Genomic DNA, 17,630 nt, shown 5'->3' on the forward strand with positions numbered 1-17,630 from the left:
CCTAACCACCCTAACCTTATCGGCTAACTGGCGCAGCTGGCTAACTAGCTAACTGGCTTTAGCTATCTGGTATGCTTAGCCGTCTGGTTTGCTTAGCTATTTGGCTCACTGGCTTACTGGCTAACTGGCTAACTATCTACCGGGCTTACTAGCTACCGGGCGTACTAGCTACCGGGCTTACTAGCTACCGGGCTTACTGGTTACTGGGCTCTATGACTATTGCGCTCTATGACTACCGCCGGCTAATTGGCTAACTGGCTAACTAGCTAACTGGTTAATTGGCTTACAGGCTTACGGGCTAATTGGCTATCTTAGCCACCGCCCCACATCTAGCTGCCACCCCACACCCAGCCACCCCCTAAACCTTATTTACACTACCTCTTTACCAAATATATCTCTCTTATCCTTTCTACTTCCTCACCTACCATTAGCTACCTTTTTGAAGATATATATCTTTACTATCTACCAATCTTGATTGATATTATGTCTTCTATCCTACCACCCCTACCGCCTTATCTGGTGTATTATCCCCAGTACGGTCTAATAGCCTGTGCTACACACCAGCAAGCACTATATGAGACTAAAATTCTTGATCATGTAATCAAGTTCCACCACAATCTGTCTCTTACCGAGGCTGATCTAGCTAGCTATCGGCTGCTATCTTTGGCTACTAGCCACCATCTGATCTTGGAAATTCAGCCTATTCCGCCGCTACCGACACTTAAACTACCACAAAACGGCTATCAATGCAAACTATGCAAATCTCTCCATCTGAGCCAGCGTAGATCCCGTGACCATCTACGTGAGAGCCATAGGATTACAGGCTATACAGCTCAGGATGCAGAAGCTACTATATGCCCGATCCAAGCCTTAGAGGGCTCAGCCTATCTTTTTCGTGTTACCGAGCCTAGGCTATCTTTGCCTACTACTCTCACTCGCAAGAGATCTAGAGAGCTCTCTCTCTCAGGCTCGGTCCCTAGCCCAGGCCAGCGGCTAAAGATAGCTACTCTGTCTCAGCTAGTTGGGCCTAGCCAGCCAGCTGCGCTCTCTCAGCCAACCGGGCTCTCTCAGCCAACTGGGCTCTCTCAGCCAACCGGGTCTCCCAGCCAGCCGGGTCTAGCCAGCCAGCCGGGCCTAGCCAGCCAGCCGGGCCCAGCCAGCCAACTGGGCTCTCTCAGCCTACCAGGCCTAGCCAGCTAACCGGGCTCAGCCAGCCAACCCAACAAGCTCTCCCTACCCAGTTTTTAGCTAGCCTGGCTAATCTACGGAGCTCTCTAAACAATCTAGGGTAATCCAACCCCTTGATGAGACCTACGAGGCTAGGGGCTTTTTCACAGATAGCCAGTATCCAGCCTATCTAGCTGGCCGGGATGCTGCTGAGCTAGAGACCCTATTTACCCTACAGAGCCCGGAGCAGATGATCTGGCTCTCCGCTATTATATATCAGCTGATTTCTCTAGGGAATAGCTATATTCAAACAGCCTCTCCACAGACCCGAGCGGCTCTGAATTCCTTTAGCCTAGACCCCGCTACCCAGGCTACATTACGTCCGCTACGGGGTCTACAAAATAAGGCCTCCATCAAGAAATATAGCCTGATTTTTCAGGCTTTAATTCAATTTTTACTACGTTCTTATCTCTCTATCGATGGCGGCGGCCCTGCAAGCTATCAGGGTCTTTATACTCTACAACCGCGGCAGCTAGCTGGCCTAGCAAGCCTAGATCACTTTTTACAGGCTTTGCCACCTCCATCCGAGAGCCTAGCTGCCTATCAGCCAGCTTCCTTCCAGCCTAATGATCTATCTGATACAGGCTCCGATACAGGCTCCGATACAGCCAGTTCCGATAACGATACTCTACCGATACTACCGCAAGCTAGCTTAGATAATAAACAGATCTCTAAGGGTGTAGGCTTAGTAATTGAGCTAGCCCTCTCTCTAGCTGAATGTGAGGCTAGAGATAGACAAGATATCCCACTCTATGCATTCCTAGCCTGTTTTAGCCGGAACTATCAACGTGATTGCTTTAAACCGTTGGACCAAATCACCCATTCTTACTCAGCGATTATCAAATGCTACCAGTTGATTATACTATATTGGCTATATACAGATATCTTTACTGATTTAGCTATTGATCAATCTATGGCTAGTTATACTAGATCTTGGATGCACCAATAGTTTATTGCACAATCGGAGACTCCGTTAGGGTATATATTGATCTTACGTGCCCTAGGCTTTGCTATATCGAAATCTAGCACCTCGCTAGGCAAGATATATAGCCTGGCTCCCTATACCCTTCGGTATCAACATATTACTCTCTCGCAGCAAGATCTAAGGGTCTTCCTAGCTAAAGGTATAAATTAGCTTGCCCTAGCTTTATCAAATGATCTATTTCTGGAATTTACAAATTTTCAAGCGGTAAGTTAACAACCCTAACGAGTATGATATATATATATCTATATCTAGCTATATCTCTATATCTTACTATATTTACTAATATATATCTATCTATCTATCTAGGCCCAATCTTCTCTATCTCTCTCCAAGGCTGCCAGCTTCGAAGATATAGGAAATATGACAAATCAATGGTCTTTTCTGTCAGTCTATCTAGCTGGCCAGCCATCTGATTTCTTACTTCAGAAGGCTTTGGCTACCCCAGCCTGGACTAAGGAGATAGCAGCCGAAGATAGACCTGATATAGAGCTCTCCCGGTCTAAGGTTCTAGGCTATCTAGAGACTAGCAGCAACTGGCTAAAGGGCCTTCTAACCCTAACCCATATAGCTAGCGGTGCACCGGCTAGAGGTACAGAGATAAATCAGGTGATCTGGCAAAATACAGCTACCAACCAGCGGAATTTATTCCTAGATCCAGTGAACCATATCTTCCTAATCCGGCTAGCCTATTCGAAGACCTTTAGCCGAAATGGCCAAGAGAAAGACGCTGTACGGGCCTTACCACAATCAATCTCGTGGCTACTTTTAGCCTATCTGGCCTATATTAGGCCATTTGAAGAGGGCTTGCTGATCTGGCTGCATAAGCGGCTGCCTGAGGCCTATTTTATACTATTCTATGATTACCGGACAGCTCAGCCGTTCTCTTCTAAGATACTCTCACATACACTGAAGAGTATGAGCTCAGAATTGATTGCTCAGCGGATCAATATAAAGGTCTGGCGGCATCTAATGCAAGGCTTTATCCGTTATGGGCTTGGTCTAGCCGATCCGCTGGCCGATTTGGGTACAGATAGGCTAGATGTGGAAGGCCTTGGAGCCGAACAGATGAACCATTCTCGTGGAACCGGCTTAGCTGTATATGGCCGAAATATAGCAAGCTTCCAGGGTATCAGAGCAGATATCCAAACAGCTTTGATTAGCTTTAGTCAACAATGGCATACCTATTTGGGTATATCAGCTGATCAGCTTATATTAGGCTCACTGTTCTATAATAGGCAATCTGTGAAGCCCAAGGCCGAAGCCCAAGCCCAGCTAGCCTCTTCTAGTCTTCCAGAGCTTGTTTTACTACCCCTAGAGAGGCCGGTTGTACAATATCACTACCCTATCCGTTTAGGGGCAGTCAGGCCTACCAAACAGGTTAGCCTAGGCTAGTTCTATGAGTTTTTAAACTTATATAGCAATCTATATTCCAGCCAGCCAGGCACTCTCTCAGAGCCAACTGGGCCTAGCCAGCCAACTGGGCTCTCTCAGCCAACTGGGCTCTCTCAGCCAACTGGGCTCTCTCAGCCAACTGGGCTCTCTCAGCCAACTGGGCTCTCTCAGCCAGCCGGGCTCTCTCAGCCTGCCGGGCTCTCTCAGCCTGCCGGGCTCTCTCAGCCTACCGGGCTCTCTCAGCCTACCGGGCTCTCTCAGCCAGCCGGGCTCTCTCAGCCAGCCGGGCTCTCTCAGCCAGCCGGGCCTAGCCAGCCAACTGGGCTCTATCAGCCAGATCTGGATGCCAGTCAGCGTATACGCAGCCTAGTATACTCGCCTTTGCTAGATAGCAGCTATATCGATAGGGGTACCCTAACGCAGATGCTTAGGGAATTCCTTAGTGATAATACTGCTGTTTTTCGGAGCTCTGGCCAACAGGAAGCTTTTTATGCTATAATAAAGCAAATTCCATATCTCTATCTTATCTTACCAACCGCATCTGGTAAAACTACCCTATTCCTCTTTGGGGCTAGTATATTGCCTAATCAGATAACGATATTGATTATACCGTTGATATCTTTGAAGCTAGATATCCTAGCTAAAGCTAAGGCCTTAGGGCTAAGGCCAACGGTATGGGAGCCTGCTATCGGCTATAAGGGTCTCGATCCGGAATCTCGGCTGATTCTTGTCCAAATCGAGTATATTGTATACCCTAAATTCTACGAGATGGCTAGCTATCTAATCAATCAGCAACGGCTAGCTAGGCTAATATGGGATGAATGCCATTTAATCCCACTCTCGCAGAGCTATAGGCCTATTATGAAACGGGTTTGGCATACCCTAGCTTTGCCGGTTCCAATGATCTTTGCCTCGGCTACCTTACCGGGCTATCTAGAAGCTGAGCTTACAGGGATGCTAGGCTTGCAATCTAAGCCATATATTATCAGAGAGAGCCTAATTTTGAAGAATATAGCCTATGGGGTGGAGAGTTTACCGGCCTTGCTAAAGCCAGAGAATTACGCTGGCTATCTGATACAGTGGATGAAGGCTTTTAGGGCTAATCGGCTTAGCTATACCGGGAGGAAGACTATTGTGTTCTGCCGTACAAAGGCTATAGTTGATCAGCTATATCAGGCCTTAGAGCCTCAGGCAGCTAGATTCCATTCTGATCTATCTGAGGAAGAGAAATTAGCCCAATTAGCCTATTTCAGAGCCGAGGGTCCAATTTTATTGGCTACTAGTGGTATCGGAGCTGGCTATGATTTCCCAGATGTGGATCTTGTAATCCATTTTAAGCCTGGCCGATACGAGATTACTAGTTTTATACAGGAATCTGGCCGAGCTGGGAGATCACCTAATCTATCTGCATGGGCTTATTGCCTAATTCCGTCTAGCTCTGGAAGATATATATCTTCAAATGGCCCTGCTGAGCAAATTTATTTTCAGCAATATCTGTATGAAGATATCTGCCGGCGGAGAGTTATAGCTCGGGTATTTGATAGCCAAACCCTAGAGCATTGTGAGCCTAGCTGGGCTCTATGCGATCTCTGTGCTAGCCGATTTGCTACCCTGACTAGCCAATCCCAAAGGGTGAGAGCAGTGGAAAGGCAATATAACAACGATATGGCCTTTTTTGCTAGAGCGGTAAAATACTGGACCGAGGAGAGATGTTTTATATGCTGGCTAGGATAGTATAGTAAGTTACAACTCTCTCTCTCTTTATATATATATATATAAATATATATCTATATATCTATATATCTGTTTGCTAATATTTAAATATAGCTATATATCAGACAGAACAGCCGAGAGATGAAGCTTCTGCACACTGTTTTACTAGCTGTTACTACTATAGGACAGGCTATAAACAACAGGCTGAGAGGCTAAGGGCTATGGTCTATCCAGAGGAAGATAGCTGTTGTTTTGACTGCTATCTGCCTACTAGGCTATGCAAAGGAGCTTTGTCTACTGAAACAGGATGTTTTTCACCAGAGCTTATAGCAGCATTTTGGGTATTATCTTCTAAAATAATAGAAGAAAATGCAGAGGCTGATATAACAGATCCAAGCCTAAACGGGGATTGGGTGCCTAAGGAATGGACGCCAACTAGGTTTAGAGAGCAGATATGGAGATTAGATACAGAGATGGTAGCCGGCGTATGGTTTTTTTATAGTTTTGCCAAGGAATTTTGGAGTGATATGGGTATGGAGTGATAATTTGGATGAATCTGCAGTTTTACTAGTTTTACTATATTTTTTATATAACTGTTTTATTATAGCTGGATAGCTGTAAATTTTCTCTATCGAACGGTCTAATTTGGGAGTTTATAGGATTAGTATAGAGCTAAATACGGCAAGCCCATCCAAGCCGAACGATATCAAATTGACTAGGCCTATCCAAGCCGAGCCACATCAAACCAACAGGGGCTTTCCAAGCCGAGCTATACCAAACCAACTGGGCCTATCCAAGCTGAGCCGTATCAAACCAACTGGCGTATCTAAACCGAGCAATATCAAACTGACTAGGCCAGACTAAGCCGAACCATATCAAATCAACTGAGCCCGTCCAAGCCGAACTATACCAAATCAACTAGGCCCGTGCAAGCCGAACCATATCAAATCAACTAGGCCCGTCCTAGCCGAACCATACTAAATCAACTGAGCCCGTCCAAGCCGAACCATACCAAACCAATTAGGCTCGTTCAAGCCGAACAATAGCAAATCAACTGGGCCCATCTATATTAAATCAACTGGTATATGTAATCTGAATTAAACCAATTCAACTAGGCCTATATATATTAAACCAACTGGCGTATCTAAATTAAACTATACCAGATCGATTAGGCCCGTCTAAGCCGAACCATACTAAATTAACTAAGCCCGTCTAAGCTGAACTATACTAAACTAACTAGGCCTGTCTAAGCCAAACCATATCAAATCAACTGGGCCCATCTATATCAAATCAACTGGTATATATAATCTGAATTAAACCAAATCAACTAGGCCCATATATATTAAACCAACTGGCACATCTAATCTGAACTATACCAAATCAACTGAGCCCGTCCAAGCCGAACTATACTAAATCAACTAGGCCTGTGTAAGCCGAACTATATCAAATCAACTAGGCCTATCGAAGCTAAACTATATCAAACCAACTGGCGTATCTAATCTGAATTATATCAAATCAACTGAGCCTATCTATATCAAATCAACTAGTATATATAATCTGAATTAAACCAAATCAACTAGGCCCATATATATTAAACCAACTGGCACATCTAATCTGAACTATACCAAATCAACTGAGCCCGTCCAAGCCGAACTATACTAAATCAACTAGGCCTGTGTAAGCTGAACTATATCAAATCAACTAGGCCTATCGAAGCTAAATTATATCAAACCAACTGGCGTATCTAATCTGAACTATACTAAATCAACTGAGCCCGTCCAAGCAGAACTATACCAAACCAACTAGGTCCGTCTAAGCCGAACCATATCAAATCAACTGGCGTATATAATCTAAATTATACCAAATCAACTGGGCCTATCTATATCAAATCAACTGGCGTATATAATCTAAATTATACCAAATCAACTAGGCCTATATATATTAAACCAACTGGCGTATCTAAGATAATCTATATTAAATCAACTGAGCCCGTCTAAGCCGAACTATACTAGATCAACTAAGCCCGTCCAAGCCGAACCATACTAGATCAACTAGGCCCGTCTAAGCCGAACCATATCAAATCAACTGGCGTATATAATCTAAATTATACCAAATCAACTGGGCCTATCTATATCAAATCAACTAGCGTATATAATCTAAATTATACCAAATCAACTAGGCCTATATATATTAAACCAACTGGCGTATCTAAATTAAACTATACTAGATCGACTAGGCCCGTCTAAGCCGAACTATACTAAATTAACTAAGCCCGTCTAAGCTGAACTATACTAAACTAAGTAGGCCTATCTAAGCCAAACCATACCAAATCAACTAGGCCTATCGAAACTAAGCTATATTAAACTGACTGGGCCTATCTATATTAAATTAATTAGCATATCTTATTTGAACTATACTAAATCAACTAGGCCTATCTATATTAAACTAACTAGCGCATCTAAGGCAATCTATATTAAACCAACTGGCGCATCTAAATTAAACTATACCAAACTAACTAGGCCCGTCCAAGCCAAACCATACTAAATCAACTAGACCTATTGAAACCAAGCTATATTAAACTAACTAGACCTATCTATATCAAATCAACTAGCACATCTTATTTAAACTATACCAAATCAACTAGGCCGATCTATATTAAACCAACTAGCACATCTAAATTAAACTATATCAAATCAACTAGACCTATCTAAGCCGAACTATACTAAACCAACTAGGCCTATCTAAACTAAGCTATATTAAAATAACTAAGTCTATCTAAGCCGAACTATTTTAAACCAGATATACCTATCTAACTCGCTAATTAGCTTAACTAGCTAATTAAGTTGCTTAGCTATCTAGCTTACTGGCTTATTTAGCTATTTAATTTACTAGCTTAACTAGCCAACTAGCTAACAGGTTCAGTTGCTACTAGACTTACTAATTAACTAGCTAACTAGTATAACTAGCCTACTAGCTAACTAGCTTACTTAGTAATATATTTTATTTAGCCTAGTAGCTTAGCTAGCCAACTAGTTTACTTAGCTAACTAGCTTAGCTAACTATAGCTAGGTGTCTTTACTAGAATATATGATTTTTATTACAATATCTTTATTATTAAACTACTATAGTTCTAGTCTAATCTTTTAAAGTAGTTACTCTAGGGTAATTAGGGTTCAATAATCTTATCTCTTTTATTAAAGATAAGATAAAATAGCTAAAAAGGGGATAGCCTACCCGCAGCGACTAGCTTTATCATCCCCTATCAAAACTGAATTCCCTAATTCTAAATCAACTAGAGTCTTACTCTTATACTAGTATATTGTAGAATATTATTTAATATTACAATAATTTAGACTTTAATTACCAATTTTAAAAAAACCCCGATAAGAATATCTCAAAAATTAAAGATTTGGGAGGGGCTGTTGGGTTTGACCCACTTTTTCTAAAGACCCACTCAACACCCCCCCCCTTGCCAAGACTTGTTAATGCGGAACAGGGGGGGGGGTGTTGGGCCCGACTATAGTTAGGAAGATAGCTGTTGTTTTAACTGCTATCTGCCTACTAGGCTATGTAAAGGGGCTTTGTCTACTGATAAAGGCTGTTTTTCATCAGAGCTCGCACTAGTATTTTGGGTGTTATCTTCTAAAATAATAGAAGAAAATACAGAGGCTGATGTAATAGATCCAAGCCTAAACGGGGAATGGGTGCCTAAGGAATGGACGCCTACTGGATTTAGAGAGCAGATATGGAGATTAGATACAGAGATGGTAGCTGGGGTATGGTTTTTTTATGGTTTTGCTAAGGAATTTTGGAGCGATATGGGCATGGAGTAATAATTTGGATTAATTTGGAGTTTTACTAGTTTTGCTATATGTCTTATACAATGATTTTATTATAGCTGGATAGCCATGGATTTTCTCTATCTAACGGTCCAATTTTGGGTTTTATATGATTATTATAGAGCTTAATAGGAGAAGGCTAGCTAAATCAAACTAAATTGAATTAAGTGGGCCGGTGTAAGCCGAGCTATATCAAACGGACTGGGGCTATCCAAGCCGAATCGTATCAAACTGACTGGGCCCATCCAAGCCGAGGTATACCAAACCAACTAAGCTGAACCATATCAAACCAACTGGCGCATCTAAACCAAATCATATCAAACTGACTGGGCCTAACCAAGCCGAACCAAGCCGAATCGTATCAATCTGATTAGGCCTATCTATACCAAACCAACTGGCGCATCTAAACCAAATCATATCAAACTGACTAGGCCCAACCAAGCCGAATCGTATCAAACTGACTGGGCCCATCCAAGCCGAACCAAGCCGAATCGTATCAATCTGATTAGGCCCATCCATACCAAACCAACTGGCGCATCTAAATCGAATCATATCAAATCAACTGGGCCTATCTAGATCAAACCAACTGGCGCATCTAAATCGAATCATATCAAACTGACTAGGCCCATCCAAGCCGAATCGTATCAAACTGACTAGGCCTATCTAAGCTGAATCGTATCAAATCAACTGGCGCATCCAAGCTCAGCTATATCAGACCAACTAAGCTGAACCATATCAAACCAACTGGCGCATCTAAACCGAATCATATCAAACTGATTAGGCCCATCCAAGCCGAATCGTGCCAAACTGATTGGGCCCAACCAAGCCGAATCGTATCAAACTGACTGGGCCCAACCAAGCCGAATTGTGCCAAACTGATTGGGCCCAACCAAGCCGAATCGTGCCAAACTGATTAGGCCCATCCAAGCCGAATCGTATCAAATCAACTGGCGCATCCAAGCTCAGCTATATCAGACCAACTAAGCTGAACTATATCAAACCAACTGGCGCATCTAAACCGAATCATATCAAACTGACTAGGCCCAACCAAGCCGAATCGTGCCAAACTGATTAGGCCCAACCAAGCCGAATCGTATCAAACTGACTAGGCCTATCTAAGCTAAATCGTATCAAACTGATTAGGCCCATCCAAGCCGAACCATATCAAACCAACTGGCGCATCTAAACCGAATCATATCAAACTGACTAGGCCCAACCAAGCCGAATAGTACCAAACTGACTGGGCCTAACTAAGCCGAGCCATATCAAATCAACTGGGTTCATCTATATCAAACCAACTGGCGCATCTAAACTAAGCCATACCAAACCAACTAAGCCTATCTATATCAAATCAACTGGCGTATTTAAACCGAATCATATCAAACTGACTAGGCCCATCTAAGCCGAATCGTATCAAACTGATTAGGCCTAACGAAGCCGGATCGTATTAAACTGACTGGTCCCAACTAAGCCGAGCTATATCAAATCAACTAGGCCTATCCAAATCAAACTAACTGGCGTATCTAAACCGAATCATATCAAACTGACTAGGCCAGTATAAGCCTAATCGTATTAAACTAACTAGGCTAGTGCAAGCCGAATCGTATTAAACTGACTAGGCCTAATTAAGCCGAGCTATATCAAATCAACTGGTGTATCTAAGCTAAGCTATATTAGACTTAGTGGGCTAGGCTTGCTCTATGTTTTGGTCTACTCCGCTGTTCGGCTTACTTAGTTAACTAGCTAAATAGCTAACCAGCTAACTGGCTAACTAGTTTACTAGTTTATTTAGTTAACTAGTTTACTAGCTTACTGGCTTATTGGCTTACTGGCTTACTAGCTTACTGGCTAACTGGCTAACTGGCTAACTGGCTAACTGGCTAACTAGCTAACTGGCTAACTGATTAAGGTGGTTAACTAGTATACTAGCTTAGCTAGTTATACTGATTGATCTAAGCTAAACTATATATTAGTCTACTCTTCTGTTCGGCTTACTAGGCTAACTAATTAACTGGCGAACTAGCTTAGCTAGCCAACTGGCTTATATAGCTAACTAGCTTAGCTGTCTATAGCTAGGCTTCTCTACTAGAAGATATAATTTTTATTATAATATCTTTACTATTAAACTAATAAAATACTAGTCTAATATATTAAAGTAGTTATATTAGGGTGATTAGAGTTAAATAGTCTTATCTCTCTTATCTTATCTTTAATAAGAAATCCTAAAAGGGAATAGCCTATCCGCGCCCACTCGGTTTATTATCCCCCATCAAAACTGAATTCCTGAAATACAAACTAGCTAGGGTCTACCCTTTATATTTCTATATCTTATTATATTTTTTAATAATATAATAGATCACAGCCTAATTATAAAACTTCCAAAAAGAGCGATCATAATATCTTAAAGATTAGAGATTTAGGAGGGGGGTCCGTCTTAGACCCACTTATTCTAGAGACCCACTCGGACCCCCCCCCCTTGCCAAGACTTCTTAATGCAGAGACCCCCCCCGGGTCCGGGCCCGACTATAGTTAGGATATTGAAAAACATCTTCTTCTTGTATATATATAAATCTAACAACTATTGGACCGGTCTATTAGTCTTATATACTATAAATATATTAACTATTAACTGTAACTACTCAGGAAATATACAAATTACCTAATGACCCTAGATCTAACTAAGGGATCCTAATATAGATATTATAGGGGATCTAGATATAGAACTAGGGATAGTAGTTTTTTATATAGGACTACTAATATAACCCTTATCCTCTTTATTAAATATATATCCGTCTACTATAGGAATATTATCTCTATAAAAATACTTTTTATAGGTCCTCTATACTAATCTACACTAGATTATAATTAAATTAAGGTCTAATTATAATACTTTATATAATACAAAAAACTAGGTGATTTTAATTAAATTAGAAATCTTAGGTAGATAATCCTCTATCCTATCTTATCTATATAACTTCTATCCCAATATAGCTGATATATAAATAAACATATATCTATACTTATAGTGCTGGATCTTCTAGTGTAATAAATTAATATAAAAATCTATAATTGTATACTCTAATAGCTATAACTTATATAGCTCTTTATCTATATCTATAAGATCTAGGCTAGATAGGCCTCTGGTCTATATACAGTACTATATAATCTCCCACAATCATTACTATTGTAATATAAACTTGTATAGGGGACTCTCCTACTCGTAGGGCTACTACATCTATATAAAAAATATTAAAATCCACTGCTATAGCTCAATATAATCCTTGATCTTTACCTCTTTTATATATACTAATAACAACTTATATAGAGAATCGGCCTTCTATATATATATAGCCTTAATCTATACTAAAAAACTACTTACCCGGGTGATCTACTAGCTTACAATAACTAATCGCTCTATAGCCTATTAAATAGCTCACGCTGTACCCTTAAGACCCTCTATATCCTTATTTAACCGCTCTATAGACTAAACTAATAGAATAGATAGGATACCCTACAAATACTGGACCTACCTTATATAGTTTAACTATAGGGTAGTCTTATTGAATTTATTAGCCTGGATGATAGTCTGCTGGCTATAGGCCTACTCTACTTAGAATACTTATATATACTAAACTAATTACTTAATAGTATCGGCTGGTGGGATAGTAGATATAGTATAGCTAATAAACTAGTAGATCTAGATAAAATAAGAACTAGCTCTATACTTAAAAATCCATTAGTATAATACAGACCGGGAATTACTGTCAATCTCTATCTTAATATATATAATCTCAGACGGTTTAGGGCAGTCTCAGTGGCTATTAAGGGACTATCTATAGATCTATTACTAATAGACTTATAATAACTAGACCATACAGTAAATATATTTCTTATATTATAAATATAATAAACTATTGTAGTATATTAGTAATCCTAGGATAGGTTTATTAATCTAAATAGGCTAATAGGTAATATTAGGCTGATTATTAATATAATCCTATTACTAAATATACTACTTAATATACTATACCCTTATATAGGGTATCCGGTAGTTAGTACTAGTTAAATAGGTAGTGATATTATTCCTTTATATAGTATACTTATATTTCCGGTATACTATAACCTAAAACTCGGAATTAATAGAAAATAACTTACTAGTATTAGGATTACTAGGGATAGGGTATAATATACTAAAAATAGAAATATATATTACAGTAAACCTATATATAATCTATACAACTGGAAAACCAGATTACTAGAACTTAGTCAAACCGCTTCAAAAAAACACTATAATATTAATCGAAATAAAATAAACCAACCCCTAAATTTTTAATTAGAATAATCCTTATGATTATCTATATCCTATTAGATCTATAGTAGTAATATTTGTACAATAATGTATTACGGTCGTACAGGATCTGTACCCTATTAAAAAAACTTGCTAATTTCGAATCCCTGTAACTACCTTTTCTAATACTTAGAATACTTTTAAATTTGGTTAGATAATAAAGTAGGGAGTATTTAAAAATATACTAAAATATAAGCCCCGTACGAGCCTAAAATATAAATATAATAGACTTAGGTATATTAAATGTAATAGACCCTAACCTACTTTTATTTCCCTATACTTAAGAAATCTACCCTAATTGTAATAGTGTCCATTATAATTACCCCTATAGGTTAGGGGGTGCTTAAAAATATACTAAAATATAAGCCCCGTACGAGCCTAAAATATAAATGTAATGGACTTGGGTATGTTAAATGTAATAGACCCCGACCCACTTTTATTTCCCTATACTTAAGAAATCTACCCTAATTGTAATGGTGTCCATTACAATTACCCCTATGGGTTAGGCCTAGGTCTAGGAACCGGTTATATTATACTATAACTACCCTTAACCACTAGTCCTCTACGGCTCTATCAACTAGTTAACGGGGCTATTAACCTATCAATCTATTTGTACGGACACCGGAACGGGTTGTCCTTCACTAGTCTATTAATAGGTTAACCGGCCTACTATAAACGGGCCATCTAGGCTTAGGAATAGGTCCCTCACTACTTATATACTATTACCCTAACTACTTATATATTATCGCCCTTACTACTTATATACCGTTATTCTTACTACTTATATACTATCACCCTAATCACTTATATATTATTGCCCTCACCACTTATATACCATTACTCTTACTACTTATATATTATTACCCTAACTACTTGTATGTTATTACTCTTATTACTTATATACTATTACCCTTACTATTCCTATATATTATTACTCTTACTATTCCTATATACTATTACTCTTACTACTATAATACTATAACCTATTATTTCTTTATATAACAACCGGTCCCTTTATAGGTTCCTTTATAGGTTCCTTTATAGGTCTTTTAATAGCTTAACTGGCCTACTAACTAGTTAATTGGGTTATCAATCAGTTTACTACTTAGTATAGACTCGGGAATAGCTCTTATACTACTTATATATTATTACTCTTACTACTTATATACTATTACCCTACAAATTCTGACTATAGATTACTAGATATATATTTCTTGATCTATCCTAGAATATATAAATATATTATCTATATATAAATATTATCTACGTACCATAATCTATAAATATATAATATATTTCTTATAACTATATTAACTTAATCTTATACCTATTGTAAACTTATCGACACCAAATAAACTTTTATACTAACTAGGACTACTATAATATAATCCCTATGGCTATACCTCCTAAATACTACTTTAACTACCCCTTGTCTATACTATCTACCCTACTATACTATAACTGATAATCTTATGCTGTACGGATCTTACTATATTGTTTCTTGCTAAACAATATTATTATTACTATTAGTAATAATATATACTAGTATCGATTATATACTTACTGTACCTCCTTCGTACAGGATCTCTCTTTATTAGGATCCCCCTATGGGTATATCGACTACGGTATCCTATACTAGAAATATATACTATAATCCTGATATCGGATCCTATTAAATATATATATCTATTTCTACTACGTCTTAGCCTTACGATTATATCCCTATAGGTACTAGAATAACTTATATCTATTGTCTGATCCCTTCTATATATACGACTAATACTATATTAACTACTACTCTATTTTATCTTGGAAATATATATTATACTAGACTTGGTCCTGGCTAGCTTATGGTCGTTGGTTAGATAATTATATATGTTCGATATCTTATTGTTGGAACTGATATCGTATAGCTATAGGGATAGATAGGGAATCTGGGATAGGACTATCTTTAGTTGTGGGATTGGTATACTTAACCATAGGGGTCTAGGATATTAAACTCTCTGACTTATTTACTGTTGAATTATTGTGGGAACTCTATATGCCTGGGCTTACTCCTTGGTACGGCTGATCTGGATAGGCTATATCCTTATACGGCTGACTTGGTTGGGTTGTACTCTTATATAGCTGATTTGGCTGGGCTGTATTCTAGTACGGCTGACTTGGACGGGCTGTACCCTTAGACGGCTGACTTAGCTAGACTATATCCTTATATGGCTGACTTGGCTGGACTGTACTCTCGGATGGTTGACCTAGATGGGCTGTACTCTTAGATAGTTGACTTAGTTGGATTATATTCTTATATGGCTGACTAGGCCTGGTCTTAATATTGTAATCTTGGATATCTATCTTTTATCTTAACCAATCCCGATTATATCTATTACACTAGGATTTATCTTTCTTATATCTAGCCTGGATATATTTATCTAAATATCTATCTAATATTACCTGTTAATACCTACTCCCCTAGTCTAATAGAAATATATATTACTATACCTACTACTACTCCTCTATAAACTCTTATATCTATTTTAGATAGTATTAATATCCTACTTACTAGTCCTTAGGCTAGATAATAATTATCTTACTAGATAACCTATTACACCCGGTATATCTACTCTTCTATATATAATCTAATATTATATAGGACTATCCTAAATAGATTATATTGTAGATATCTAGAATATTAATATCTATATCTAATATATTAGTAGCTATAATCATAACCCTAGCCATCTATTGAAATCGGGTTAATATCCCTTCTAAATCATATTACTTACTAAAAAATATATTATACCCTAACTAGTTGGTTATTATTTATATATACTTAATAATATTTCTATATATAATTACCCACCTAGGGTAGGCTTACTAGACCTGATCCTAGATAAACTAGATTACTATATCTATCTAGATCTATTAATATATATAATTATACCTTTTATTAATCTTAGGATACTATACCTGGTATACTATATTGGGCTAGTGTATACGGGCCTAGTAAATAGTAATCTGCTCCTGGGACTATCCTATCTAGTATAATAATATTAGTTTAGTGGCCGGGAGTAATATAGCTATTAATAATACTATTTATATCTATATAGACCATAAATCCCCTATCTCTTATAATTAGGGCTAGAATATCTTCTAATTATTTAACATAGTATAGTACTTATTAATCATAATCTACTCTAACTACTACAATAATTGCTGCTGGTTTAAAAACGTTTGGAACACCTAGCTATAGATAATCTTAGGTGTTACTAATATAATTGTTGCTTTATCTGACAGTTATTGGTTGTTATATAGTATATATAATATCCCTAACTACTTGTACTGTTGTACTATATCCTATTATAATATAATTAATAGGACGACTATTATAGTTAATCTACTACTAATCTATATAGATAATATAAATAATATACTTTTACCCCTATTAGTAGGTATTATTATAATAACTAGGCTAACCCCTTACTAGATAGCTTATAATATAGGCTTCTACACCCTACAGAATTTTATCTCTGGTTGTCTAACTATCTATTAGAATAACTATAATATATTTATATAGGCTAATTAATACTACTACTATATATAGCTCTCCTTAATCTTATCTTTCTATAGATTATAAATATACTTATCTAATATATTTTCTTAGATAGTAGATACAAATTCTAAAAATTAATACTAATCCTAGTTAGACTACCGGAACTACTGCTATTGGTATATAGTATTGTTAGTAGGCTCCATAATTATATAATTATATATTATCCCAGCCATATAGGATAAATATATAGCTTATAAATTAGTAATATATCTTATAAACTTATTCTTATTTATTCTATCCTTATTATTGGGGTCGTATAAGGCGGTAGGCTTAGTGGTATCCTCTTAGATATTACTCTTAAACTAGCTCTTGTCCTATAAATACTACTAGTTGATAGTAATAGTAATATCGCAGTATACCAATATATAGATAGATTGTTTATATAACCCAGCGGCGGTGGCTGATTCTAATATCTTACGAAATTATATACTGGTCTATTCCTTCTTACTACTAGTATCTGGGCCCTATATATACTCTAATTGCTAGGGGGTGGGGGTAATTCTTTACTATTATTACTAG

The 17,630-nt window shown here is 38.0% G+C and overlaps 2 protein-coding genes across 2 annotated transcripts; both read left to right on the forward strand.

The window, feature by feature from the left end:
* Window positions 1–483: 483 nt before the first annotated feature.
* Window positions 484–1,200, forward strand: N7478_000001 (uncharacterized protein; the record flags this gene model as incomplete). The annotated part of the gene is made up of 1 exon (XM_056916217.1): window positions 484–1,200. The coding sequence occupies one exon, from the start codon at window positions 484–486 to the stop codon at window positions 1,198–1,200; it is 717 nt and encodes a 238-aa protein (XP_056784097.1).
* Window positions 1,201–1,646: 446 nt separating this feature from the next.
* Window positions 1,647–3,974, forward strand: N7478_000002 (uncharacterized protein; the record flags this gene model as incomplete). The annotated part of the gene is made up of 4 exons (XM_056916218.1): window positions 1,647–1,673; window positions 1,736–1,915; window positions 2,519–3,589; window positions 3,654–3,974. 4 exons carry the CDS (start codon window positions 1,647–1,649, stop codon window positions 3,972–3,974), a joined length of 1,599 nt encoding a protein of 532 aa, XP_056784098.1.
* Between the last annotated feature and the right edge of the window lie 13,656 nt (window positions 3,975–17,630).

Source organism: Penicillium angulare, assembly GCF_028827245.1.
Source record: "Penicillium angulare strain IBT 27051 chromosome Unknown utg000001l_segment0_segment0, whole genome shotgun sequence".
Lineage (NCBI taxonomy): Eukaryota > Fungi > Ascomycota > Eurotiomycetes > Eurotiales > Aspergillaceae > Penicillium > Penicillium angulare.